This window comes from Dendropsophus ebraccatus, chromosome 10 (genome assembly GCF_027789765.1).
Source record: "Dendropsophus ebraccatus isolate aDenEbr1 chromosome 10, aDenEbr1.pat, whole genome shotgun sequence".
NCBI lineage: Eukaryota > Metazoa > Chordata > Amphibia > Anura > Hylidae > Dendropsophus > Dendropsophus ebraccatus.
The window spans coordinates 13,326,929-13,354,916 of record NC_091463.1 but is presented as its reverse complement, the minus strand read 5'-3'; the positions used below and the strand labels follow the sequence as shown (position 1 = coordinate 13,354,916).

General features: G+C 47.6%; 1 protein-coding gene across 2 annotated transcripts; it reads right to left on the bottom strand.

Annotated features, from left to right (window-relative positions):
- Window positions 1-485: 485 nt before the first annotated feature.
- On the bottom strand, window positions 486-27,953 carry UBA1 (ubiquitin like modifier activating enzyme 1). 2 transcript variants are annotated; one of them, XM_069943131.1, is made up of 26 exons: window positions 27,856-27,953; window positions 20,009-20,122; window positions 19,863-19,921; window positions 19,005-19,173; window positions 18,693-18,827; window positions 17,238-17,344; window positions 12,069-12,159; window positions 11,597-11,729; window positions 11,400-11,497; window positions 11,167-11,313; window positions 10,907-11,083; window positions 10,717-10,827; window positions 10,546-10,626; window positions 9,986-10,141; window positions 9,729-9,894; window positions 8,065-8,261; window positions 6,853-6,917; window positions 6,125-6,320; window positions 5,962-6,036; window positions 5,694-5,883; window positions 5,519-5,607; window positions 4,086-4,178; window positions 3,606-3,797; window positions 3,422-3,523; window positions 2,960-3,060; window positions 486-1,420 (listed from the first exon to the last, which is right to left on the bottom strand). In XM_069943131.1, the coding sequence occupies exons 1-26, from the start codon at window positions 27,910-27,912 to the stop codon at window positions 1,285-1,287; spliced, it is 3,237 nt and encodes a 1,078-aa protein (XP_069799232.1). In that variant the 5' UTR covers window positions 27,913-27,953; the 3' UTR covers window positions 486-1,284. The 2 variants fall into 2 exon arrangements, with proteins under 2 accessions (XP_069799232.1, XP_069799233.1); XM_069943132.1 differs by lacking the exon at window positions 27,856-27,953 and adding an exon at window positions 24,616-24,726.
- Between the last annotated feature and the right edge of the window lie 35 nt (window positions 27,954-27,988).

The following is a 27,988-nucleotide window of genomic DNA, read 5'->3' as shown; positions in this document are numbered from 1 at the left end:
GCGGAAAGCCGCGCGGCTAGACAGCGGAATTCCGCAGAGTTTATCCGCGAGAATTCCCTAGTGTAAACCCACCCTAAGGCTTTAAAACATGTCAGATAATCTGTGTGTGTAAAAGGAGCCTGAAGCTGCCTGGAAAATAGGCCACAGGATGTATCCATGTTCACCAGGACTCCCTAGGGCTACATCCAACTTCTTCAGCTATCGCTAAGAAATGCGGAGTGTTCAGACGAACCAGAGCATGCTGGGAGGGTCCTATCTCCATTTTCTACTATCAAGGTTCATGGGAGTTCTATAAAGAGCAATGCATTGTGGGATTATAATAACTCAGAATCAGTAATGTATGTACACAGTGACCCCACCAGCAGAATAGTGAGTGCAGCTCTGGAGTATAATACAGGATGTAACTCAGGATCAGTAATGTAGTGACCCCACCAGCAGAATAGTGAATGCCGCTCATACATAAAATAACATACAGATCACCAGGATTTCATTCCTTTCTTATTTTTTTTATTTGTTTTTTTTCAGATTTCAAAACACAGTATAAAGAGACATTTCTACAAGAACAGCAGTACTGGTTCTCATTACACTAAAGCTATCTCTTACTGCTCTTTAGCCCTCAGGTCACTGGCACGGTCTGGATGGTGTTAGTGTGGGCAAGGCAAAAATAATAAGAATCATCGGATGCTCCCCATGCAGCTGGTATTACAAGTAAGAGCACAGCACTCTCCAGCTCAATTCTTCACAGCCAATAACCCTTCCTCCTACAGAACTGCATCTCATGCGGCTGAAGGGTTAAGCAAACTTGTGCACTACACGACTAACAGTACAAGTACATGGAGCAGGAAATGTCATTGGTGGCTGGAGCCCCTGGGAGAGGGAGGCGCTGAAGAGACTGGACTGGTTCAGGGGGGGGGGGGGGGGGGTAGAGGATCAGGCTTGGGAGTCAGCACCTCTACAGGGGTGTTGGAAGTGAGAGGACAGGGTGCGGGTTAGTTGGCTCTAGGTGTTAAAAATGGTCACAGAAAATGATCACAAACCTCACACGATACCAGACAGGTGATAGGATTACATTACAATGAGATTCGTGCACCCCCCTAGTCATGTTCCCTTCACCGCACTGAAGGGTTAATAGCAGAACAGTCAGGCTTTAAAACTCCCAAAACTTTTTTTTGTTTAATTTGATTAAAATTCCCTCCTCCCCCCCCCAACACCTGTGCCCATTGCCAATCATCTGCTCCAGAGACCCCTCCCCAATGTGCACTGTAGCCGGAGATCTGGGGAGGCTCAACGGATGGTGTAGCGGACATAGGGGACCTCCACGTCCTCGCCTTCCTCGTCGTTGCAGCACAGCTCAAACACCAGAGCTTTCACGTGTTTCCCAATCTTCTTCTTGGACACTTTTGTGACTATTTCCGTCATCCTGCAAAAAAGACAAAACTGGAGAGTCAACAGGAGCCGTGTACAGACTGTCTGGTCTAATATAGATGTATAACAGGCATTCATTACGATTGGGAAGCTGAGTGATGACCCCTAATCCCCCCCCCCCCAGTCATCAGCTAATTCTTGGGTCTATTCGCGGACACTAGTACCATTGCAACTGAGCCAAATACCACATCAAGCGGTGTCAGTGTCTGAAACCCTGCTCACATTAGCTTCAATGGGATGCGGGAAAGCATACAGGAAAGAGGTTCCATGACCTCACTTTCCTGCACGGTTCAGCATTGAGGTCAATGGAGCTTCAGGACAGGCGCAACGATTGGAGTCACTGCATACGATACAACTGGGAGCTGCGCTTCATAGCCATTCCATATACTCACTATGGGACTGTCAAAGAGTATGGAGCCTCCCAGTGCAAGTACACAAGGAGCACTATATTCTTTCAGGACAATGGACTCTCCTGATCAGTGGGGGTCCCAACAATCGCATACTTACCCGCTATCCTGCATTTTACACTCCAAGCTGCCGACACAGATTGAGGAGACACATGGTACTTTTCACATATCCATCTGCGCCTCCATAACATAAAAAGTGTTTCTAATCTCCAGTGTAAAAGAGGCGTTCCAATCCCCTAAAGTGCTGAGGGCTGTAATGTCTCCTTGTTCCCCCTCCCATCTCTACCTGACAATCAGCTGGAAGACCGAGGTGGAGCAAGGAGGCGGCACAGCTCTCAGCACTTCTGGGACTTTGCAACGCCTCTCAAAACTTGAACCAGAGAATAAAAGCATAAAAAGGTACCAAGCGTCTCCAGCGTTAGCAGTTTGGAATGTGAATTGCAGATTTACTGTAATATCACAGTAGTAAACCCCACTCTTTACTGCACTGTGTGAACGGTGTCCAATAGTCTCAGTATAGCAAGCCTCCAATGGTAATAGCTATAGGACACAAGGCTTCTTAGTAAAAGGATAAAAAAAAAAAAAAAAAGTTAAAATAGACAGTTCATCAAATACAAGTATATAACATCACCCTAGCATGGAGACTCTCACCCTCTTGGAGACAGACACAATGGGGGAGATTTAACAGACATGGTGTAAAGTGAAACTGGCTCAGCCCCCCCTAGCAACCAATCAGATTCCACTTTTAATTCCTCTCACTTTGGTTGCTAGGGGCAACTGAGCCTTATCTACTTTACACCAGTTTGATAAATCTCCCCCTATGTTTCCGGGTAAACCCAATTTCTCAAGTGAACGTAGCGTCCATCATCACTTCCTTGTTTCTCCAAGAGGTCGAGAGTCTCCATGGACGACCATCAGTCGTCCTCTGCACCGGGGTTTACCTGTATTTTTGACAGTTTTTTCTTACAAGGCAGTCTCTTGCGAAGTCGTCTAATGTCCTATATTTATTACTATTGGAAGATTTCCTTAAAATCCCGCTGCACTGACATAACTTTTACTATTGGTGGTGGAAGCTGGCGACAGACCAAACAGCAACCAGTCAAGGACATAAGATGGAGGATACTTACGGCAGTTCTAGACGCTCCTTCAGCTTGGCAGCTTGCATGAAGAAGGAGTAGAGCATAGACACTCCCTGTGATAACATTGTGATCTCCAGCTTATGTTCTTTCTGCAAACAATAAGTAGACCTGGTTTATACATCACCCGGCTAGTTAATCAGTGACGGCTGATCGCTCAAGCAGATCCTACAGAGCGAATGTGACTCATGGTTCTCAACTCCCCCACCTAGGACAATGGCTCTAGGAGACATACTACGGCACCTACAAGAGGGGTCTCTTCTATTCCCCAGAGGGCCGGATCCAGGCAGTATCACCCGTAGGTGATACGGCAGTGTATCCAATCCTGAGGCTCTATAGCTGCGGCTACATGCTTCGGTTTTGCTACAGCTGGAGAGTTACATCATAAGGCATCAAGGTCAGAGTTCAGCCTGATGCTCAATTTGCAACACTACAGTAAAGTAGGGCACTCACTTTGAAGTAGTCTAAGAACTGTTTCAGAGTCATCTCGTCTCCGTTGCTCTGGACACCTTTGACTTCAAACCGGTCCCATAGAGTCCACTCATGCTCATAGTACTGTGAAGAGTTCAGATATACACTCAGAGGACATCGAGGAGAAGGCAAGGAGCCAAGCAGACGACCGAAGATGACAACTCACCTTGTGCTTTGGCGCTGCAATGGGCTCAGAGAAGCCAAAGAATGGCAGGGCCAGGTTCATGAAGCCATTCTTGAAGGATTCAATCTTCTTGTGCCCCTGAACGATCTTGTAGAGCTCCAAACATACTAGGCCGACCACTGCCGCTGTGGTTGTGGCAATGGCTGGAATGATCTTCCCTGCGATCAGCTTGCTCTGCAAAAGGGAGGTAAGAAGAGAACCTTGTCAGATCACACTTTACTGTTGCTGTAAAGTTACTGTACTAAGGTGCCCTAGTGATAGTTTATTGCGCGGCCGGCCTGGTAAGGGGTGCTCTGGGCTGGTTGTGATCTATAATAGTTTATTGCGCGGCCGGCCTGGGACTATTACCAGGCCGGCAGACAATAAATTATAGATCACAACCAGGCAAGAGCACCTCATACTGAAGCACAATCACACCAGACCTATACGATAGATGGATGAGCGATATACAGGAGCACGTACCTTGTGACGGTCCGCAGGCGGGATGTCATAATTTTCAGCTCTCGAGTTAGAAGCAGCCACAATGAAGTCCATATGAAAGTTTGTGTCGTCATCCTATAAAGCAGACATGAGTTATGAAGGAACCAGGACTCATTCCCAAAAACTACAACTCCCATCATGCATCAACCGTCCAAAGCCAAAACACATGGTTCGCCAACTGTTGTGAAACTACAATGCCCATCATACCAAAAGGCTATTGGGGCATGAAGGTCATTGTAGTTTTGAACCAGCTGAAGAACCACAGGTTAGGGTACACTGCTCTAGATCCATAAGGATAGCAAGGTCCTACAATTCCTATCATGCCTAGGAGCTAAGGCTTTGGCTGTCCAGGCATGATGGGAAATGTAGTTTTGTAACAGCTGGAGAGTCTGGGTTTGACACCAAGCATCAACCTTCTGCCCTCCATGTTGTAAGATTACAATTCCCATTATGTCTGGACAGCCAGGCATGATGTAATTTGTAGTTTAACGGCTAAACAGCCATGAGTTTGACAACACTGCACTAGGCCCTTACGTGATCTTTCGATCGCTTCTATAATACACGACAATACCTCTACAGTGATTTGTTTCTGTGTAAAAAGCAACAGGACGCCAAACCCCCCCAGATGGTGGTGGCACTGGCGGACCATCTAATGTGTATGGGTGTCTCCCAACTGATGATGTCAGAAGACAGAAGGATAAGCCATGATGGATATTAACTATTCTAGGGGGAAGATAAAAGTATCTGGCAGCGGATAATCTTCCTCTCTACATTCAGAATATATTAACGCTCGGTGTAGCAGTGAGTTTGGGAGGATTAGGAGAATGTGACTGTCTGAGCTCTGTTATGTGACACCCTAATATCAGGGCGTTGTGTAACAAGTCTCTTCCAGAGCCGTACACCGGTGAGAGATTAAAGAGATTGCCTGAGGAGAAGCTACTCTCACTATGGAGGACCTCGGGGATCTAGGCTTTACAAGAACCACTCACTGATTCAATAGGACTTGTGTAATGGTTCAGCACAGCAGGGGGCATAGATACAAATATAGAACAGACCCAGAGTGTGGGATCCCCAAAGAGGAGCTTATAGTGGGGTCACCTTCTCAATGATTCTTTATACATAAGTGGCCAACCTGCGGCCTCTCATCTGATGCAAAACTACAATTTCCATCGTGCCTGGAAAGCTAAAGCTTTGGAATCCCAGGCATGATGGGAACTGTAGTTTTTAAACCCCTGGAGGGCCGAAGGTTCCCTATCCCTGCTATTAACCATAGCTGTCCAACCACTGGCTGCTGCAAAACTACAATTCCCATCATGCCTAAGATGCCAAAGTTTAACTGTCCAGGCATGATAGGAATTGTAGTTTTGCAACAGCTGGAGGGCCAAAAGCTTCCCCATTTATAGTGAGGCACAAACCTTTTCAAAGTCAATGGGAAACATCTTGAAGCCGGAGAGACATTCTGGCGTGGGGAGATTCTGCTTCAGCTCCTCCAGACGACTGTCATCTACAAACCAAGGTGGACAATTGCGTCTCATGTTAATGCCATTGTCCGTCTCTTTTTAAGGAAAGGGGATAAGAAGTGGTACATACCCATGGAAGCGTGTGCGTTTTGCATCTCTTGGTCCGATACGTGGATTTTCACTCCAGACTTGGGGGTGAAATTTGCTATTTTGACATTTTTCAGAACTTCTAAGACGGCAGATCTGTCTGTGGATCCAGCAATACCATAGGATTGTGCAAAGAGGTTAGCAGCTGCTATGATATAATCCAAGTGCAAAGGCTGGGAAGGAGAACACAGTATAAGTCGCCTTATAACCTCAACCACAGACATGTCCGACTAGAACTTCTTAGGACTTACTGTGTTCCCATCGAAGGTCAGCGGGTGGGGACATCTCTTGGGACCTGACCAGAAGGGCGCACCAGAAGAGGTCAGCTACAAAATACAAAGCAGAGCTGTAAGGATGGATTCTCTCCTGTGTCCCGTATCTACATGCTGAATGCTACAGTGTACGGCTGCTAACCTGATCTGGTGGGAAGTTGTGCAGGAGCTGACGAATGTTGTTGGAGTATTGTGTATGCCAGTGGTTACAGGCCCAAGACACGCAGTCTGTCCAGGATTTGGGCCTGTCATTTATAAGGCTTTTGTACACAGCTTCTACCACCTCCAGAGGCTGAGAACCAGGCAGCTTCAATGTCCGCTCCATGAATTTCGGGTCCCTGATGGCCGATTTGAACAGGAATTATAGACAATTATCAGAGTGAGGTGGCTCTCCACCTATCGCTAGACTACAACTCCCAGCATGCTCAAACAGCCTGCACTTCCTCTGTAGCAGTGAGGTCCAACTTGTAGTGTAGCAGCTGCAGAAGAGTCACAAACTGGGGAATTCCGACATATGAACACAACAGTAGCAGCTTCTACTCTACAGCAGCCATTTCCATAAACTCAAGACAAATCAAGTATATTGTGTTATGGCTAATGCCGGGGCCTGCAGGAGCAGAGCAAGACAGCAATCCTCTCCTGTGTCATACACCCACCCCTCAGACCTTTCACTCTATTAGGTATACCCTGAGTATTTCTTAAATATATATATATATATATATATATATATATATATATATATATATATATATATATATATATATATATATATATATATATATATATATATATATATATTATATATATATATATAAAAAAAAAGTTAAGATAGATTTATATATAGAACAATGGTTTTGGTTCGCTACTCACGTTAAATACTGATTGACATTTTCTGCTGGTTGCTTGAAGAGTCCCTCGAATTCATCCCGGGCCCACTAAAACCAAAGAAAGAGGATGTGGTCACTTCCATGCACCCACCTTTCCCTTTCCATCCTGACCGCAATACAATCGGCTGCTGATAAAGTGTTAGAATAATTCTCCTTACTATAAATCTGAAGTCACATCTATAAGTAATTGTCACCTCTTACACATGAACCTTGTACGTGGCAGCTGTGTGCATGTACAACTGTGTCTGACTATATACTGGACATTTCATGAATATCTAATAAAGGGGGGTCCCACCTAAGAGCCTTCATTAGAACGGACACAAGCACAGATGTGCAGCCAAGTATTTCACCATATACCATAGCACACTTATTTATTTTAATGAATAAAACTATTAAACTATGGTCTTTTCCTAACTTTTTTTTTTTTTTTGCAGTATATATACACCTTATAGGTATCCAAAGCAGCCCCAAAACAATGTAAATGGGCCTTAAGTGGGTGTTCCCATCCTTCCAAGTTATGCTCTATCCTGAGCATACATGGGATGGGGCATAACTAAGATGGTGGAGGGATCCCAGCATTCTCGAGAACCCCAAATCGGATCAGCTGACTGCGTATCCGTGCCGCAGCTCCATTCATGATCTACAGAGATCGTTAAGCTGCATTCATCCATCTCCGGCAGCTCCATAGAAAATGAATAAAGCTGTGGCGAATACACTAGACCCACCGCTCCATCCAGTGGGGACTGAGTCTCTGTTCTCAAGATCACACAGGGCTCCTACAATCTCCTAGTTAGCGCATGAATAGCATGCATAGGGCGTAACTTGTTAGAATGGGAATACCCCTTTAAATCAGTTTTCCAAATAATAGGGTTTACAATGCATTCTTGCACCAGTTTTAGTAATTTTAATGTACAAACATGGTGAAATAGAAAAAAAAAACACGGCTCTGTTTCCATCACTTTTATTTTATAATGTAAGTCAATGGAAAACTGAGGCTGAACATACATACCACAGCATGGTTTCCCCCCCCTTTTTGAATGTATGGCAAAAACTCAGTGTGGTCCAGCCTTATTACAACCACCGGAATATCGCTCGGCCATTGATGTGAGTTGTATACACCGACACCTTTTAGGCATTAACCAGGGAATATTACACCATCACAAAGCAGTTTCCGCTCGCCTCTCTTTCCAGTTACCTGTAAGGTGTGTTCAATAGCGTTGGGGAAGTTTTTCAGGGTACATATTGGTATGGACTTCTCTGGGGGGTCCTGGCTGGAGCTGTAGGACTCTGTGAGGAAAGGTATGACAACTTGGACATTCCCTTTGGTTCCCAAGGTTCCAGACTCCAGGAGTGGCTTGCGGTAGTACACACAGCGCCGGTCCATGTACATCCCTATGGGCACAGACAGCACAGAAAGAAGTGAGAACTAAACAGAAGATGGTGACAAACATGAAGGCTAAAGGACAGATATAACACAGCTGTCCTGTGCATCCTGACACTGTCAGCCCTTAATAGTATCCAGGTATAATGACTGCACAGGGCCTCCTTACACTGCATCCAGCCCCTGCAGCTACAATGGAGTCACTGTGTCCGGCCTTCACAAATAATCGACCCCTATATATTCTCTATTTGGCAATAAGAGACTTGTGTGTCTTATGTTTCTTCTACCTCCTGCTCCCCTGAAGCCTCAGTCATGGCTGTTCTGCATTCTACATGAGGAGCCCTGGAAGCATCCGGACCAATGAAACAATAAACAGATGAATGGACCCACATTCGCCCATCCTAAAGGCTATGGCACCTCTGACAATTCCATTTACCAATTGCCTTAACTAGAGATGGAGAAGGTGCAGCCATGGGCTTCTTCCCCTTCATCTTAGTGATGGGTGGAGGGATCTAAGCAACCAGACCCCCCAATACAAATGTCTGATATGTCACGGAAACATGAAAGGTTGTAGAAATGAGAGGTGCCCTTTACCTGTACACTGAGCCAACCCTCACAGGACCTTATGGAACACTGTGCAGGTGATCACAGCCCTTGACTTTCACTTTAGATCCTTCACCCTTCCTGTGATCTATTCCCATTTGGTGATGTACCAACTCTACAGACTGACAGTACAGCTCTATCCCTGGACAATGGTCTATTATTGTATCTTTCCGGGATGTCATCACATTGTACTTCTGTTGACAATACGTAAACATTCATGATCCCTTAAGCCATTGTGGTACTCAAACCTGAACAAACCATCTATAATACACTAGGAACTGTGGGGACCCCAAAACCGGGAGTCTAGATCATTACAGAGATACAAACAGGGCATCTATTGTGTCAATGCCGCCCTAATCCCCCATTAAAAAGGGGAACTCTGACAATTTTTTCTTTCGGTTTCAAAATCTCAAGTCTTCCAGTACTTATAAGCTGCTGTATGTCCTGCTCGAAGTGGTGTATTCTTTCCAGTCTGACACAGTGATGAATGCTGCCACCTCTGTCAATGCTAGGAACTGTCCAGAGCAGCAGCAAATCCCCATAGAAAACCTCTCCTGCTCTGGACAGTTCCTGACATGGACAGAGGTGGCAGCATTGATCACCGTGTCAGACTGGAAAGAATACACCACTTCCTGCAGGACATACAGCAGCTGATAAGTACTGGAAGACTGGAGATTTTGAAATAGAAGTAAATAAAAAATTTGATTTAAAAGAAAAATAATAAATTAGCTGAAGTACCCCTTTAAGCATGACAATTCACACTATATACAAGTCATGTCCATCCACCATCCATGGCTCCATGCATGTATGGGGTGCAATGGCATTTCACTTCGTAGGCAGACTCCTTTGCTTAGTATAGCTCTCAGTAGACTTACTGGCATCCACATTATCAAGTGCATTGGCTACGCCATCAAGTGCTTCAAAGAAATCATCGTCATAAACCTTCTCCGTGTCTGTTCCCACACGATTCTGGTGCCCTGTGACGTTCAGGTTCGGGTTCATCTGTTTTACAGCTGCGGCCGCCGTTTCAGATTTCATTTTCTGTAACGTGACAGGAATCAACAAAGTCAGTGAACTGGAAACCAGAAGGGACTGTACAGACTGGCGACAGAGATAGTAATGCGGCACTCACTGTAACATCCCAGGGTCTGAAGAGGAACTGTCTGTTCAGATTGGACTTTTCTATGGTGTCCATGTCTGTCACTATGACCTCGCCTCCTTCTCTTGCCCCCAGACCTATCATGGCAAAGTTTTTCAGCAGCTCACAGCCAATAGCTCCAGCACCAACCTGCAGAGCAACAGAACACACACATATACTGCTTGAATTTCACATAGTACATAGTGCATTTATCAGCTGCTGGATGTCCTGCAGGAAGTGATATATTCAGACAGTGCTCTCTGCTGCCACCTCTGTCCATGTCCAGAACTGGCCAGAGCAGTAGCAAATCCTAGAAAAACTCTTCTGCTCTGGACAGTTCCTGACATGGACAGAGGTGGCAGCAGAGAGCGCTGTGTCACTGGAAAGAATACACCGCTTCCTGCAGGACATAAGGCAGCGGATATGTACTGGAAGACTGGAGATTTTTAAATAGTAAGTAAATTACAAAACTCTGTAACTTTCTGAAACCAGTTGATTTGAAATAAATGAAAAAATTGCGGAGTACGCGTTTAATAGAAGGAGATGTCACGTACCAGAAAGTACTTCTGTTTGCCAATCTTCTCCTGGAAGTCTGATCCAAACACAGCAATCTGCCCATCATAGCGAGATTTCCTCTGTTGGGGCAAAGCAGAAAACGTATAAAGGAAGAAGCTGAAGGTGTCAGATAAGTCATACATAATGTGAGTTCAGGAGGAGGCACTTACAGGACTGCAGTTCTCCTCGTTCAGAAGGGAATCTTCATTTTCTTCAGGCATACATTCTATGGCATCGAAGTACAACCACTGCATGACGGGCATGAACTTCCCTGACAAGGCCTGCGGACGGAAAAACAGTCAGAGCAACCAATGACGGCAAAGTGACCCACATGGAGAAGAAGCGGGATATGTGCCGTACCTTCATGGCTTCCTGTGCCGCTAACCCTCCGATGAAAGCGTTGACTGGGGCCAGGTTTCCAGTGGCCTGGAAGGACAGCTTCTTCAGAAGACTTTCCTTCAGCTCCTCCTGCTTTGCAGATCCTGATAACTTGTCGTTGATCTCTTTGGTGAGAGCCAGGAACTCGCTGGCATCGGCCTGATACAGAGATAAATGGGAATCAGCCATCACCGATCATTACAATATTACATGCAGAGCACACCAGAGGCATGGCCGCCAACCTCATTGTGTGGCTTTGGAAGCCGACCGTTCTTCTTCTGGAAAGCGTGCAGACCCTGGAAGCCCAAGTGCAACTGGCCCGGATGGTCAAACTTGGCAAAGTCTGTGGTGAGAAACTCTGGTTCCAGGATGGATTCCTTTAAGGGTTTCTAGAGGAGAACAAAATATATAAAGACACTGGTGACCTCTGCAACAAGGGAAGAGAAACATAACCGAGCACCCATTCCCCACTTACAAAGCTGATTTTCTTCGGCATTTTTACTTGGCTGACGATGCCCCCGCGGACGTAGTCTGAGAACTTGGTTGTGTCACAGATGCTGAATGTGTATGGTCCTGCGGGAAGAGAACCAGGATGATGCAACTCTCTATATACAGATGCACATACGACTGGGGACAGGTTACTGTGATACAAGACACCAAGGATGATCGTACCTAGGACTTTGATTTCTACCGGGTCACAGTTGTTCAGCTCAGTCATGCCTTGTAATTCAGTGAAGGTTACATAATCGCCACTTTCAAAGCCGTGACGGGCCTCGTCCAGGCAGGTGACCACGCCCGGGTTATCCTAGGGAAACATAAGCCATTGTATCATACTGCAATGGTGTCCAAACATCTACAAATCGTGTCCCGATGGTCGCCTCCTCTCCTGCTGCATTCACAGGACAGGACATCAATGGGTGATTGGCGGGCAGCCAAAATCCACAGCCCTTGCAATCACCTGATCAGCACTGCCGTGGTGCCACAGAATCGGAGGCCCCAGGTTACTGCAGAGCAGCTGCCATTGAAGTGCATGTCAAATATAGTGGTAAATTCAGCCGAACAGACCAGACAGCTGTCGACACGTCATTCGGTAACAGTGGAGTATGTTGAATAGAGACCCCAGTATGCATAGCACATCCCTTACCTTTGTAATCATTGAGATCATGGCACTTAGGGGCTGCTCTCCATTGGGATCCAGGACGACCATTTCATCACCAAAGTCACAGAACAGCTGCCTGTAACCAAGGAAAAAGTCAAATGAAATACGATCAGGACAGAACAAATCCCTCCGCCCTCACTGCTATTGTACTGTACGATTCCTATAATCCAGACCGGAGACCCGAAGGATCATCACACATTCTTGAGCCCTTAGACTAAGCTGACATGCTCAGTATTTGTCTATGACAGGGGTAGCTAAAGCTTTGGCTGTCCAGGCATGATAAGAGTTGTAGTTTTGCAACAGCTGGAGAGCCAAGGTTCCCTGGTCTATGACAAACCTGAAGGGTATTATAAAACCAAAGTACAAAAATCGAAGGCTGACAGACTGTGGATTCACTGTAGTAACCCTGACATCACTCAGTGTCAATCTGTGACAGAGAGAATATGCATTTGCATTAAATGCAGATAAATTTACTGAGGGTTATGTTTTCTGGGGGCAGAATACATATGAACATGGCCTTATGGGTCCAGTAAAGAAATTTAAAATAGAAGTCCAGTTTTTTCTTTTTAATTCTTCCCCTGGCCACACACACTGCAGGCTGATGCATATGCTTACCAATGATGATTGGTGTCCCGCAGTGCGGCTTTGTTCTAGTCCTATGGCAATGCTCACGTTGCAGCTCTTCTTTCTACAGGTCTATTGAAGGCTGGAAGTTGGGGTCTCCGATGCATTTCTATAAGAGCGCTCTCATAGAGATGCAATGGAGACCCTGACATCCGGTCTCCTGAGCTCACATGGACTCCAGAGGGATCAGAGCAAAGCCATAGTACCGGAATGAAGCTGCACTGCAGATCATCATTGGTAAGAACATGCACTAGCCTGCAATGAGGCTTGAAGTGGAATATTAATTTAAAAAAAAAAAAAATGGACTACTTCCTTAACCCTTAGACGACCCAGGGCGTATAGTTACGCCATGGAAGTCTGTCCCCAGACGACCTAGGGCGTAACTGTACGCCCTGGGTGTTATTTCCGCTATGAAGCGCGCTCCGGAGCGGAGCGCGCTTCATAGGAGGTGGGGGCCGGCTGCAGTGAGCAGCCGGGACCTCACCGGCAATGACACGCTGCAGCGATCGCGCTGCCGCGTGTCATTAACCCCTTAAACGCCGCGATCGCGGCGCGACCGCGGCGTTTAGGTGTAAGTGACAGGGGGAGTCCCCTGTCACTTACCGATCGGGACCCCCGCAGTGTGACTGCGGGGGTCCCGATCGGTAAAACGGACTGCTGGAGGTCTCTTACCTGCCTCCATGCGGTCCGATCGGCGCTCTGCTACTCTAAGCCTGCACAGGCAGGCTCAATGAGCAGAGCGCCGATAACACTGATCAATGCTATGCCTATGGCATAGCATTCATCAGTGTAGAAATCAAACTAATCTATGTAAAAGTCCCCCAAAGGGACTTCAAATGTGTAAAAAAAAAAAAAAAGTTAAAAACACTAACACACTACCCCAAAACCCCTCCCCCAATAAAAGTTGAAATCACCCCCCTATCCTATTATATAAATAAAACATATAAAAATAAATAAATAGATAAACATATAATATACCGTAGCGTGCGTAATTGTCCGATCTATTAAAATATAACAAGTGTCATTGCGAACGGTAAACGGCGTACACGAAAAGAGGGGAAAAAGTGCGCAGATTACCGATTTTATGTTACATTATATATATAAAAAAATTTATAAAAAGTGATCAAAACGTCCGATCTTCACAAATATGGTATTAATAAAAACTAGAGATCATGGCGGAAAAAATGACACCCCATACAGCCCCGTAGGTGAAAAAATAAAACCGTTATAAGCGTCACAATAGTCCCATTTTATTTATAATTAATTGCCAAAAAAAAGGATTTCATAAAAAAATACATATATAACATTAGAGAATCTGTGTAACCTGCATGTGGTTGTGTTCGGACTGACCTATAGAATAATAGTGTCATGTCGCTGTTACCATATAGTGCATAACGTAGACACAGGAACCCCCCAAACGTTACCATATTGCATTCTTTTTTGCGATTTCACCAATTTATATCTTCATAAATAATATATTTGGGATTCCATCATACATGTTATGGTAAAATGAAAGACGCCATTACAAAGTACAACTATTCCTGTAACAAATAAGCCCTTACATGGCCTGTAGATAAAAAACTGAAAGTGCTAGAGCTCTTAGAAGGGAAGGAGGGAAAAACGGAAACACTAAGATCAAAATTTGCGCGGTCCACTGGGTCATTTTGGGCCTGGTCCTCAAAGGGTTAAAGGGGTTGTCCAGCGAAAAAATTTTTTCTTTCAAATCAACTGGTTTCAAAAAGTTAAATAGATTTGTAATTTACTTCTATTTAAAAATCTCAAGTCTTCCCATACTTATTAGCTACTATATATCCTGCAGGAAGTGTTGTTTGTTTACATTCAGAAACATTGCTCTCTACTGACATCTCTGGCGGAGTCAGGAACTGTCCAGAGCAGCAGCAAGTCCCCATAGAAAACCTCTCCTGCTCAGGACAGTTCCTGACTCCACCAGAGATGTCAGCAGAGAGCACTGTTTCTGAATGTAAACAAACAACACTTCCTGCAGGATATATAGTAGCTTATAAGTATGGGAAGACTTGAGATTTTTAAATAGAAGTAAATTACAAATCTATTTAACTTTCTGATACCAGTTGATTTGAAAGAAAACATTTTTTCGCTGGACAACCCCTTTAAGGTGCAGCTAAATACAATATCTGCAAATCAGTGATTTACCAACCTAATGTACTGCCCCAACCACACCCTATGGAGCCTGAGCAAGACGCAGAAGTTCACTCAGGATCATAAAGTGTACCCTTCACACACAAAAAAACATTTATGAACTTTTAAAGGAGAAGTCCGGCCAAAAGTATTTAATATGTTATTACATAAGGAAAGTTAGACAAATTCCTAGTATACACTTATTATGGGAAATGCACATATACTGCTTTTTTCCTCAATGTAGTAGATCATGCAGACTTCAATTTCTCTAAAAAAAAATGTGACGTCACGAACCAGAGCAGGGCTGGGTGTAATTCCTAAGAAGCTACCAGCAGGGGGCGCAGTATATGGAGAAGTTACATTGTAATTTGGTTGCAGTCATCCATAGCAGCTTGTGCACTCACCGGATGGAAGAAAGAGGCTCCATGGCACCAGTCCAACCTGCACCGGCTCCTTTAGCCCCCCAAAGGACTCCCCACACCCGTCCATCACACTGGCCACCCTCCCCTAGCCCTCCTGCACCCGATCATGCTGCCGGCGGCCCCCCCCCCCCCCCCCAACCAAGTCACTGGCTGCCCCCCCCGACCATGTCACCAGCCGCCCCCCGCACCCAACCATGCTGCTGGTCGCTCCCCCGCACCCGTCCACGCCACCGGCCGCCCCCCTCACTCGTCCTTGCCTCCGGCTTCCCTCCCCGCTCTCTCCTGCTGCAATCACTCACCCCGCTGCTTGGTCCTGTGTCCGGCCTCTCTCTCTCCCGCAACAGTCAATGGCTATGTGCGGCTGAAGAGAGACGGCGGCCAGCAGCATGGACAGGTGCAGGAGGGCTAGGGAAGGGTGGCCAGTGTGATGGACGGGTGTGTGTGTGGGGGGGTCCTTTTGGGGGCTAGGGGAACCGATTCAGGTTGGACTGGTGCCGGGGAGCCTCTTTCTGCCACTCTGAGTGCACAAGCTTCTATGGATGACTGCAACCCAATTACAATGTAAATTCTCCATATACTGCGCCCTCTGCTGGTAGCTTCGTAGGAATTACACCCAGCCCTGCTCTGGTTCGGTTTGTGACGTCACATTTTTTTTTTAGAGAAATTGAAGTCTGCATGATCTACTTAATTGAGGAAAAAAGCAGTATATGTGTTTTCCCATAAGTGTATATTAAGAATTTGTCTAACTTTCCTTATGTTATAACATATTAAAAAATACTTTTGGCCGAACTTCTCCTTTAACATCTCTGTGAAATGTCATATCAGTCTTAGTCTGAGTGTTCAGACTGCGACAAATTCGGTGAATAGGCAGAAAGAGAATGCAACCCCATCCCCCGATGTGTCCACGCAAGCATGACTGCCCCATAGACTTATATTATGCAGTCTTGGTCATGTGACACAGAGCCGGGAGAGAATGTGATGCGCATGGATGGCTTCTAGTTCGTTTTCCTGACCGGTTGAGATCTAACACGCAGATTTTGACCAACAAAAAGTTTAGATACATTTCTATGACATGGAAAAAGGGTTATTTTTTGTGACCCATCTATCATTTCAACAAACTTCTGACACGTCACCTTGTATCAGTGAGGGGCCAGGTGCTGAGGCTGCCATTAATCACTAGAAGGAAGGAGGAGTATGCAGCTGCCGCCCTTCACCTCTGCTCTGTTGATCGGTATACAGAATTACACTGCAAGCTGATGAGAAATCCACAAACTCCATATAGCGCGTCCGGCAACGTGCAGAGCGGATGTGAAGGGGTACAGTACATGCAGCGCTTCTGCCTCTTCACTCTAGAGATTGGGTGGGGGACCTCCGCACTTACACCCCCACAGACACAAACTTCTGACTTGTCACTATGACGTATCAGAAGTCTACTGAAAATATAGGTATTACTTTAAAGTGATACTCCGGCGAAAATCTTTTTCTTTCAAATCTACTGGTTTCAGAAAGTTAGAGATATTTGTAAATTATTTATATTTTAAAAGCTTGTCTTCCAGTACTTATCAGTTGCTGTATGTCCTGCAGGAAGTTGTGTATTCTTTTCAGTCTGACACAGTGCTCTCTGCTGCCACCTCTGTCCATGTCAGGAACTGCCCAGAACAGGAGAGGTTTTCTATGGGGATTTGCTATTGCTCTGTACAGTTCCTGACATGGACGGAGGTGGCAGCAGAGAGCGCTGTGTCAAACTGGAAAGAATACACCACTTCATGCAGGACACACAGCAGTTGATAAGTACTAAAGGACTAGAGATTCTTCCAGTACTTACAAATCTTTATAACTTTCTGAAACCAGTTGATTTGAAAGAAAAAGATTTTCCCTGGAGTACCCCTTTAATGCATTTGCATAGAAGACACCTTTACGACCAAAGAATAAATACCCAATAACTACTCACCCGAAGAGACCCCTGGTGTCGGCTACAATGAACTTTATATTGTGACTGTGGCAGAACTCTCCCACTCGTAGCTGTTCTTCTAGTGTTGAATGGGTGAGAATCGCAAGCTGGGAAACATAAGAGATATTGAGGCAAATGTATAAATAATAATACAATAAACCAGACTCCTTCCCAGAGAAACTGCTACACCCATGGATGCATGACGACTCCAGTAAGCAACTTCCCTACAGACCTATGTGACTCAGTTCTAAGGGGTTTAAAGGGGTTATCCAGCGCTACAAAAACTTGCCCACTTTCTTCCAGAGACAGCCCGACTCTCGTCTCCAGCTTGGGCGGAGTTTTGCTGCTCAGTTTCATTGAAGTGAATGGAGCTTAAAGGGGTACTCCAGAGGGGGGGCACTTTTTCGCTGGGACCGGGGAGGAGGTGGCTGAGGGAGAAAAAAAAAGTCCACTCACCTCCCTAGTTCCAGCGGCAGGATCCGTTTCAAGTCCACTCAGATCCCGCCTCAGTCACTGGCTGGCTGAGCGGACCTGAGACGTCACATCTCGGGCCCGCGTCAGACACCTGGATGGGGCCGGGAACCAGAGCGCCGCGATGCGGGACCTGCCGCTGGAACCGGGGAGGTGAGTGGACTTTTTTTCCCTCAGCCACCTCCTCCCCGGTCCCAGCAAAAAAAAGTGTCCCCAGCTGGAGTACCCCTTTAATTGCAAACCGCACCTGAACTGGAGAAAAGAGTCATGTTGTCTCTGAAAGAACGTGGCAATGTTTTTGTAGCACTGGATAACCCCTTTAATTGCAAATCCTAACTGAACTGAAGACAGAGGCCATGTTTCTGTAGCGCTGGATAACCAGCGCTACAGAAACATTTTTTTCTTTCAAAGCAACAAGTTCCAGAGATTTGTAATTTACTTCTATTAAAAAATCTCAAGTACTTTCAGTACTTATTAGCTGCTGTATGTCCTGCAGTATTCTTTCCAGTCTGACACGCTGCTCTCTGCTGCCTCCTCTGTCCATGTACATGTCAGGAACTGCCCAGGGCAGTAGAGATTTTCTATGGGGATTTGCTATTGCTCTGTACAGTTCCTGACATACACAGAGGGGGCAGCAGAGAGCACTGTGTCAGACTGGAAAGAATACACCACTTCCTACAGGACATACAGTAGCTGATAAGTACTGGAAGACTTGAGATTTGGAAATAGAAGTAAGTTACAAATCTCGAACACAAGTTGATTTGAAAGAAATAAAATAGCTGGGAAAACTTCTTTAATCTACTCTTGAGGAGAAAGGCAGAGGCCCAAAGCTGGTCACCTGCACCTCAGGCACTTTAAGCAGCTCTTACATGGAGGAATAGCCCCCCCCCCCCCCCCCAACCTTCTCAGCTCAGCATAATAACTCAATCAGACACAGTAACATGAAGGGTCCTGGTCGGCTGACAGGGTCCTTGTATCACTTACCTGGAAGTTGGAGAGGAATTCATCAGTCAGGGGGCTGCTGGAGGCGGATACAGGCACGTAGGTGTTCAGCTCGGCCAGTCTGGGGTGGGAAACCTCTGCCCGATTCTTGCCAATGTCTTCCTCACGGAGGTAGAACTGTGAAAAAAGAACACGACTGGGGATGCATCACAGGAACACAGTAAAGGGATATCCAACTATTAACACAAGATAAGTATCTGCTTATAGGGGTCCGATCGCTGATGAGAGCGGGGGGTCCCTTGTGTCACTGGAGCAGCAGTACGCAGGTTCTGCTCCACTATTGCGGTCACTCACCTGAGAGGAGAGGTCTCCCCACTCTGTGTTTGCCTGGTCATGGATAGTGACAGATTTAACACCCCCCAGGATAATGTTCTTGGCAATCTCCACACCGAGACCACTCATCCCTGAGATGAGAACATTGGAGTTCTGCATCCGCTTCATCGCCTCATGGCCCAAGACATATCTGGAAGAAAGAGGTAGACCGCCATAAATCGCACGCCAGAGCCAGGAAACACACACACAATTAATAGAACCCCCCCCCCCCCCACACACACACACACACACACTATTGATAGAACCCCCTCTACACTTGTGCCCCCTATTGGGATCTGTGAGCTCATGCTGTACACCTTAAAGGGGAACACCGGCAAAATCTTTTTCTTTCAATTCAACTGGTTTCAGAAAGTTATATAGATTTGTAATTTACTACTATTAAAAAAATCTCCAATCTTCCAGTACTTATCAGCTGCTGTATGTCCTGCGGGAAGTGGTATATTCTCATCAGTCAGAGAGTGCTCTCTCTGCTGCCACCTCTATCCATGACAGGAACTGTCCAGAGTAGTAGCAAATTCTCATAGAAAACATCTCCTACTTTCCAGACTGGAAAGAATACACCACTTTCTGCAGGACATACAGCAGCTGATGAGTACTGAAAGACTGGAGATTATTTAAAGAAGTAAATTACAAATCTCTGGCAATCGCTAATCTGAAAGAAATTTTTTTTTTGTAAACAACCCTTTTTAGCCTGAGCCCTGATACGTGCCCATTGGATAGCATACTAGAGAATCTCTGACGTGGTGCTAAAGAGGCCCCATAGGGTGGGCCGCACAGTACTGGCAGCAGAGCTCCCCCACAATGCCCGCTCATACTCACAGCTGACGAGAGTACAAGCCCTCATCGATCTCGGCGTCATTCCCGTTCCGAGCCATGCCCTGAAAGAAAAGCGTACAGTCAGCACCGGAGAGCATTACCACTTGACCTGTAACCCATGACCACGCAATGCGGGGGGGCTGACTTACGTTGGCTGGCGCAGTCTGCTCTGTGCTCACAGAATTGGAGGATGCGCAGTTTGAACCCGTCTTTGTATCAGATCCGGCCACGCGACGCTTCTTAGACACCGGCGAGCTGGACATCTGCGGATAAGAGGAAGAGATCAGGTTATAGCAGGAGACGTAGCGGACGATACCTCCCCCCCCCCACGCGACAGCTGTGACCCCAGCATTGTAACTGTGTGCCAGGGATCCACCACCATTCTCCTCTCCTCCAGCTTTAACCCCTTAGGACATTTTTTCCTTCGTTTTTTTTTAACGTTCTATTCTGTTGCCATTTTAGCTTTTTTACTGAAGTCTAATCGACTGTTTTTACAGATTTCTCTGCCCAGCAGCGCGCCGGCGTATACCGCGGTGTCCTGGCATCAGCCCCCTGAATGGACAGGATCAGGAAACAGCCAGAACGTTGTCACTAGGAGATCTTAGGTCAATGCTGTGCAGGTCGATGAACTACAACTCCCAGCATGCCCTGTAGCTCTGCAACATGAAGAGCCATAGGTTAAAGGGGTACTCCGGCAAAAATAGTTTTCTTTCAAATCTACAGGTTTAAGAAAGTTATACAGATTTGTAATTAACATCTATATTAAAAAGCTTTCCAGTACTTATCAGCTGCTGTATGACCTGCAGGAAGTGGTGTATTCTTTGCAGCCTGACACAGTGCTCTCTGCTGCCACCTCTGTCCATGGCAGGAACTGTCCAGAGCAGGAGAGGTTTTCTCTGGGGATTTGCTATTGCCCTGGACAGTTCCTGACATGGACAGAGTACACCAGTCCCTGCACGACATACAACAGCTGATAAGTACTGGCAGACTAGAGATTTTTAAGTAGAAGTTCATTTCAAATCTTTCACTTTCACTCACGGTGCTGAGCGCCGTACAGGCACTGTGGTTCCATGAATACAAAGGATAAGGAGCTGTGGGATATGAAGTCGCACACATTTGGGGGTTGGCTGTGGTTTTGAGGGGATTGTTTCAGATATAATTGTATTAGATTTATGGTTTATATAAAAGATAACATTTTAATGCAATAATAAAAGAGCCACAGATGGCTAGAGCAGGGAGAAGCACGAAGCTGAGCACTTCTCTCCCCATAGACTTCCTATATCTCCTGCAGCACCACATGGAGTGAAGAGCTTAGCCTGCGCTTCTTTTTATTCTTGGAATCTGAACAGCCAGATGCATCCATTTATTTATTTATTTATTTATTTTTTTACAGTGCCCACGATCTAAGGCGGCACTGTGGCCTCATCTGTTTCCCTCCATACATTGGCTCCTGGATATGAAGGAGCAGACATCGCTCCCCGTCCCCCCGGTTATTAACCCCCCTATAATAAAGCCTATCCTCCGTATAATGACGGCTTCAGCGACTTCTTCACTAACATCCAGATCAGAGAAAGACTTAAAAGCGTAACTGTCATTTCAGGGTCATTTTTCTGAAAACATTAAATATCAACAGTACAAGCGATTTTAAGAAACTCTGTAATAGGTTTTATGTACTAAAAGAGTTTCCTTCTGGACTGAAAAAGCAATCTCCCAGCCTCCCCCCTCACATCAGATGAAGCAGGATTTCTGTCTCCATTATGTGGCTATGGAGAGGGGAGGGGCTGTTAGGAGTGACTGAGCACGGAGCAGTCCTGCACAGTACAACACCCTGCAATCTTCTCTCAGTAAGTTCATAGATAAGCACTGACCTTTCTGACCCCAGAATCCTGCGGTTTAGGTGCCCAGAGAGTCTACAAACAGCTGACCTTCATGTCACCTCTTCCTGCTCCCTCATCTCCCTCAGCCCCTCCCCCCTCCATAGGCTTACAATGGAGAGAGCAGAACCCGTCTTCACTGGCTTCTCTGTAATGAAGACGTGTTTGCCTGATAATGCACAGATAAGAAGTCAGGGGGGGAGGCTGGGAGATTGCGTCTTGAGTACAGAAGGAGGCTTTTTTGGCTGATGAAACCTATTACAGAGTTTCTTAAAATCGCTTATACTACTGATTTCTGCAATAAACAAAACCAAGACAGTTACGCTTTAAAGCGCGTCCGTCACCGATCCGGAGATGTCTTCTCTATCACTGACAGTGGAGGCGATAGCAGGGACATCATTCACAAGGTCAGAAGGGCAGGAGCATAAAGCCGCCGCCACCCATATTCACTGAGTGATACGCCTTGTGTATCCTGCACATATCTAGTCCTACATGTATCTAATACGTATCTAACTCTACCGTCTGCCACCTGTATCCTGAAAAGCCCCTCCGCACCAGGCCCCCCCTAAGCAGCTAGTGCCCCTCTGTGCTGTACAGTCACCAATGTGCTCGGACCTGGATGACGCCTTTCTGGTGCAAAACGTCTCCAGTTCCAGTCCCAGAATAATGAGTCTAGGTTCCTATTTTCCTAAATTGACAGATGGGCGTGGCTTGGAGGGAGGGCAGTGCAATGTAATGTGTGTTATACCAAGTGATAGGCGGTAAGAGGAGAGAGGAAAGCATTGGGGGGGGGGGGGTCTATGATCTCATGTGAGGCAGCCCTGAAGATATAACAGGTGATGTGCAGCATTTTCCTTTACATTTCTGGACACAAAAACAGAAGACGTCACTCAGAGTGACCGACATCAGTACACAATGCTGACAGCTCCGAAACTGTACACAGCTTCCAACATGGCCGACCCCAGGAACGCTAGAGATCGCCCAGCCTTAACCTGTCAGCTGTGGAAGAACTACAACCCCCAGCCTGGCCCGCCCCAGCGGCACAACTACAACCCCCAGCCTGGCCCGCCCCAGCGGCACAACTACAACCCCCAGCCTGGCCCGCCCCAGCGGCACAACTACAACCCCCAGCCTGGCCCGCCCCAGCGGCACAACTACAACCCCCAGCCTGGCCCGCCCCAGCGGCACAACTACAACCCCCAGCCTGGCCCGCCCCAGCGGCACAACTACAACCCCCAGCCTATACTGCCCCAGCAGCACAACTACAACCCCCAGCCTGGCCCGCCCCAGCAGCACAACTACAACCCCCAGCCTGGCCCGCCCCAGCAGCACAACTACAACCCCCAGCCTATACTGCCCCAGCAGCACAACTACAACCCCCAGCCTGGCCCGCCCCAGCGGCACAACTACAACCTCCAGCCTGGCCCCCCCCCAGCAGCACAACTACAACCCCCAGCCTGGCCCGCCCCAGCAGCACAACTACAACCCCCAGCCTGGCCCGCCCCAGCGGCACAACTACAACCCCCAGCCTGGCCCGCCCCAGCGGCACAACTACAACCCCCAGCCTGGCCCGCCCCAGCAGCACAACTACAACCCCCAGCCTGGCCCGCCCCAGCAGCACAACTACAACCCCCAGCCTGGCCCGCCCCAGCAGCACAACTACAACCCCCAGCCTGGCCCGCCCTAGCGGCACAACTACAACCCCCAGCCTGGCCCGCCCTAGCAGCACAACTACAACCCCCAGCCTGGCCCGCCCTAGCAGCACAACTACAACCCCCAGCCTGGCCCGCCCTAGCAGCACAACTACAACCCCCAGCCTGGCCCGCCCTAGCGGCACAACTACAACCCCCAGCCTGGCCCGCCCTAGCGGCACAACTACAACCCCCAGCCTGGCCCGCCCTAGCAGCACAACTACAACCCCCAGCCTGCCCTGTTTAAGCAAACTACAACACCCAACCTGGCCTACTCAGGCTGCTGCAAAACTACAACTCCCAGCATGCCCTGAAAGCCTTTGGCTGTCAGGGCATGCTGGGAGTTGTAGTTTTGCAGGCACTGGCGAGCCTCAGGATGGGGGAATCGCTGCTATAGATGTATAGGACGCTGGGACTGACTCTGCAACATGACACGGAGCTTTGGGCACTTGGGGGTTAATCCTTTCCAGGAAGAGGAAGCTCCGGGCTGAGGGTGGCGCCGGCGTCAGATTCTGCCCGCACACGCCCCGGGCTGGAATCCATTACAGTAAATGAATTAAACCTGTGCCTCACCCGTATACAGTCACCTATAGATCCCAATGGGTCCCAGACCACAGCCGTCACCCATAGCAACCACTCCGACCCCCTTCCCATAGTGAGGGCGACCCCCTTTATACCTCTCCTGCACCCCAACCCTAGTAAAACTTTACAGGTCATGTGACCACCGACACTCCTTACACATCTGTATATTCTGCAATACTTTGAGCACGGCCAATCAGAGACGCCCTGAGAGGTTTTATAGGTAGAGTCCAGATGTGTCGCCTCAGAACCAATCAATATGGCGCCGCGCAACGGCCGTCAAAAGCGCCGACTGACAAGATCACAGCATAAAATAATACAGTCAATGGAAATAAAATGTGATCCTGAGGGGAAAAAAGGATCAAATGAAAATAGATAAAAATCCCTTTAAGTGATAAATAGTGTATATTGTGAGGAGTATAGGGTGTATCTATAGAGCACAGGTGTAGTATAGGGAGGGCAGAGCTGTGTACAGTGTCACAGGCAATCTGGATGACTCAGTGACAACACAGCTCGGGCTGACAGGGATGAGGTAGTCACCCCAGGAATTTAAAGGAACCCCACAGGTATCACGGCAGACACGCTTGTCACATTCCGGGAGCCGTCACTCACCAATCCCACCGGGGCGCGCCCCGCTCTTCTCCCTCAATTCCGCGCACAACCGGCTCCGGCCTAACACAAAAACAAGATGGCGGCTGCCCGGAACACGGCAGAAAAAGAGCGCAGCGCGCCCGGCCTCATAAATATACAGCGTGGGCGTGACCGACTTTCTCCAATAGGAGCCGGCGACGGTGCCGAGACACGCCCACACTGCCTGCGTCCGCTCTGACAGCTTCCAAACCACGTGTCTGCGTGTCAGAGACTGAGAGGCGGGGCGCCGTGGAGCGCGCCTCACCTTGTCACGTGAGCGGCGCCGACCAATAGCCCTTTAGGAATAAAATGGCGTTGCGTTCCAGAGCGGAACGCATCAGTAATCCTTATCAAATATGGACGTCTTTTCTTTTTTTGGGGGGGGAACATGTGACATAACGGTTACTTGTACATGTGCGGCCCATGTGCGTGGTCTCCATAGGAAACACCTCACTATATATACACAGACAGGCAACAAGTGGCTCCCTAAAAGTTATACAACAGGTGATGCTGGGACTTGTGGTGCTCAGATAGCAATGGCAACCATATGGGAGTCTCCAGCTGTTACAGAACTACAACTCCCAGCATGCCCTGAAAGCCAGAGCTGGACACCAAGGCCTCTAAGTGATGGCTGCCAATGCGCAATGAGGCTGCACTACTGAGGCGTCCTGAGGATTCCAGCTTCTAGATTATCAAGCGTATAAGCGCCCCCACATATGTACCTATTACTACCTCTACCTCAGCCAGGATGTTGTCTCCATGACAACCACGCACCTAACCAATCAGGACAGGAAGAACTGTCAGGGTAAGGTCTCAGTGGTGCAGCCTCAGGTTTCAGCCAGCAACATAAGGGGTTAATAGGGGCAACAGTCACTGGTCTTCAGCATGGTACTGTCACCCCCTCATAGATCCTCCATGTAGCGGTGCTGAGGAAGGTGTCACCTACCGCTACACATCTGCACTGATTACTATAAGGCGGTGTTCACACCATCGCTGTTCTGCTGCATTTATCTGGTTATAGGTGCTGGAGACCTTGTGTCCTGGCATCATCTGGTTACTACGACACCGACCACCTACCTGACCATTGTACACACTAAGTCCCCCCATCATGGAGGCTGCACCTCATACCTTACAGCAGGGATGGGGGACCTGTGGCTCTCCAGCTATTGCAAAACTACTACTCCCATCATGTCTGGACAGCTGAAGGCGTGATGGCAGCAGCAGTTTTGCAACAGTTGAAGGAGTGAAGGCTCCCCATCCCTGTCATACACGATCTGATGAAGCCCAGACAGCCAATTCATACAATAGAGGCCACATAACTAATGACACTAGAATTATGTAACCAAAGAAACACAGAAAGCTTAATAATTGCTTAGTAGGGATGATAGGGATCAACAGGGCGGCCAGTCAACGCCCAACATGTTCACACACATAGAATTTCATTTCAGTATTGTGTGCGGCACTGCAGTGTCTGCCCAGAAAAGATGCAGTACTGCGATGTGTGAACACGGCCATCAGGATCAACAGGAAAGGCAATCACTGTCTGATAGGAAGCGACAGGGAAAGTAATCAATATTCAATAAGGGAAAAAAAAAAAATCAATGCCCTTCTAGGGATCAATAGGGACAATTAATGTCTAATAATAGGGATTAACAAGGAACACAATCCATGTCTGATAGGGATCAGCAGGTAAAGCAATAAATGTCTGACAGAGGGGAGGGTGGGGTGACAGATGGGACCCCAGATATGGCTCTATAGATACAGACTCTGGACGCTCCCATTCATCTCATACTAGGTGTCTGTTCCCAGTACGGCTAACCAATACATCCCAATGACTCTACAGATACAGACTCTGGACCCCCCAGTCTTGGTTACAGCGGGGTCCCAGTCATCTTATACTAGGTGTCTAATCCAAGTACGGCTAACCAATACATCTCAATGACTCTATAGATACAGACTCTGGACCCCTCATTCTTGGTTACAGTGGGGGCCCAGCCATCCAATGACTCTGTAGATACAGAACCTAGGGTCCCATACATCTTATACTAGGTGTCTGATGCCAGTATGGCTAATACATCCCAACCAAAGATACAGACTCTGGACCCCTCATTCTTGGTTACAGAAATGTCCCATAGATACCATCCTAGGTGTCTGATCCCAGTATGGATAGCCAATACATCCCTATGACTCCATAGAAAGAGAGCCTGGTACTCAGGACTGGGCCCCCCATTCTTGGTTAAAGTGGGGTCCCATAGATACAATACTGATCCCCATTATGGCTAACCAATACATCACAATGACTCCATAGATACAGACTCTGGTCAATCCTATTATTGGTTACAGCAGGGTCCCATAGATACAATACTAGGTGTCCGATCCCAGTATGGAAAACCAATACATCCCAATGACTATAGATGCAGACTCTGGTCTGAGGACAGGACCCCCCATTCTTGTTACAGTGAGGTCCCATACATCTTATACTAGGCGTCCGATCCCAGTATGGATAGCCAATACATCCTAAGGACCCCATAGATGCAGACTCTGGTCTGAGGACAGGACCCCCCATTCTTGTTACAGTGAGGTCCCATACATCTTATACTAGGCGTCCGATCCCAGTATGGATAGCCAATACATCCTAAGGACCCCATAGATGCAGACTCTGGTCTGAGGACAGGACCCCCCATCCTTGGTGACAGTGAGGTCCCATACATCTTATACTAGGCGTCCGATCCCAGTATGGATAACCAATACATCCTAAGGACCCCATAGATACAGACTCTGGTCTGAGGACAGGACCCCCCATCCTTGGTGACAGTGGGCTCCCAGCAGTCACGTGTGAGTACAACATAAGTGATACAATTGCATAGATAACAATTCCCCAGTATAGGATTATTGTAGCACAGCGCCCCCAGCGGCAGGGCTGCAGTACTACACCCACCTGGAGGCTCAGGCTCGTTCGTGCTTTACATCAGCTGGAGGCCACCGGTTGCCGAGCGCTCCTATAAAGCGGCGGCGGTCCGGTATGTAGCCGCAGCCCGTTAGCTAGTCCACGTGTAAGGGTGCAGAGTATTTAAGCTCCCCACATTGTGCGCAGCCTCCCCTCCCCCCGGTCTATTATGTGCATCTCCCCGGCACACACGTGCCCCACATCACCCATCAGCCCCTCAGAGACAGAGCACCGGAGCCGGCTCAGACCCCGGCCGCCATCCTCCACTCCGTTACCTGGGAACGATTATCACACAATGAATTGTCACTGTCCCTCGCCGGCCGCTTCTCCATGTCTCCCGCGTCGCACGAGATTACGTCACGGGAGCGGCGCATGCTGATGACATAGTGAAGCTCGGGGATCTACTGG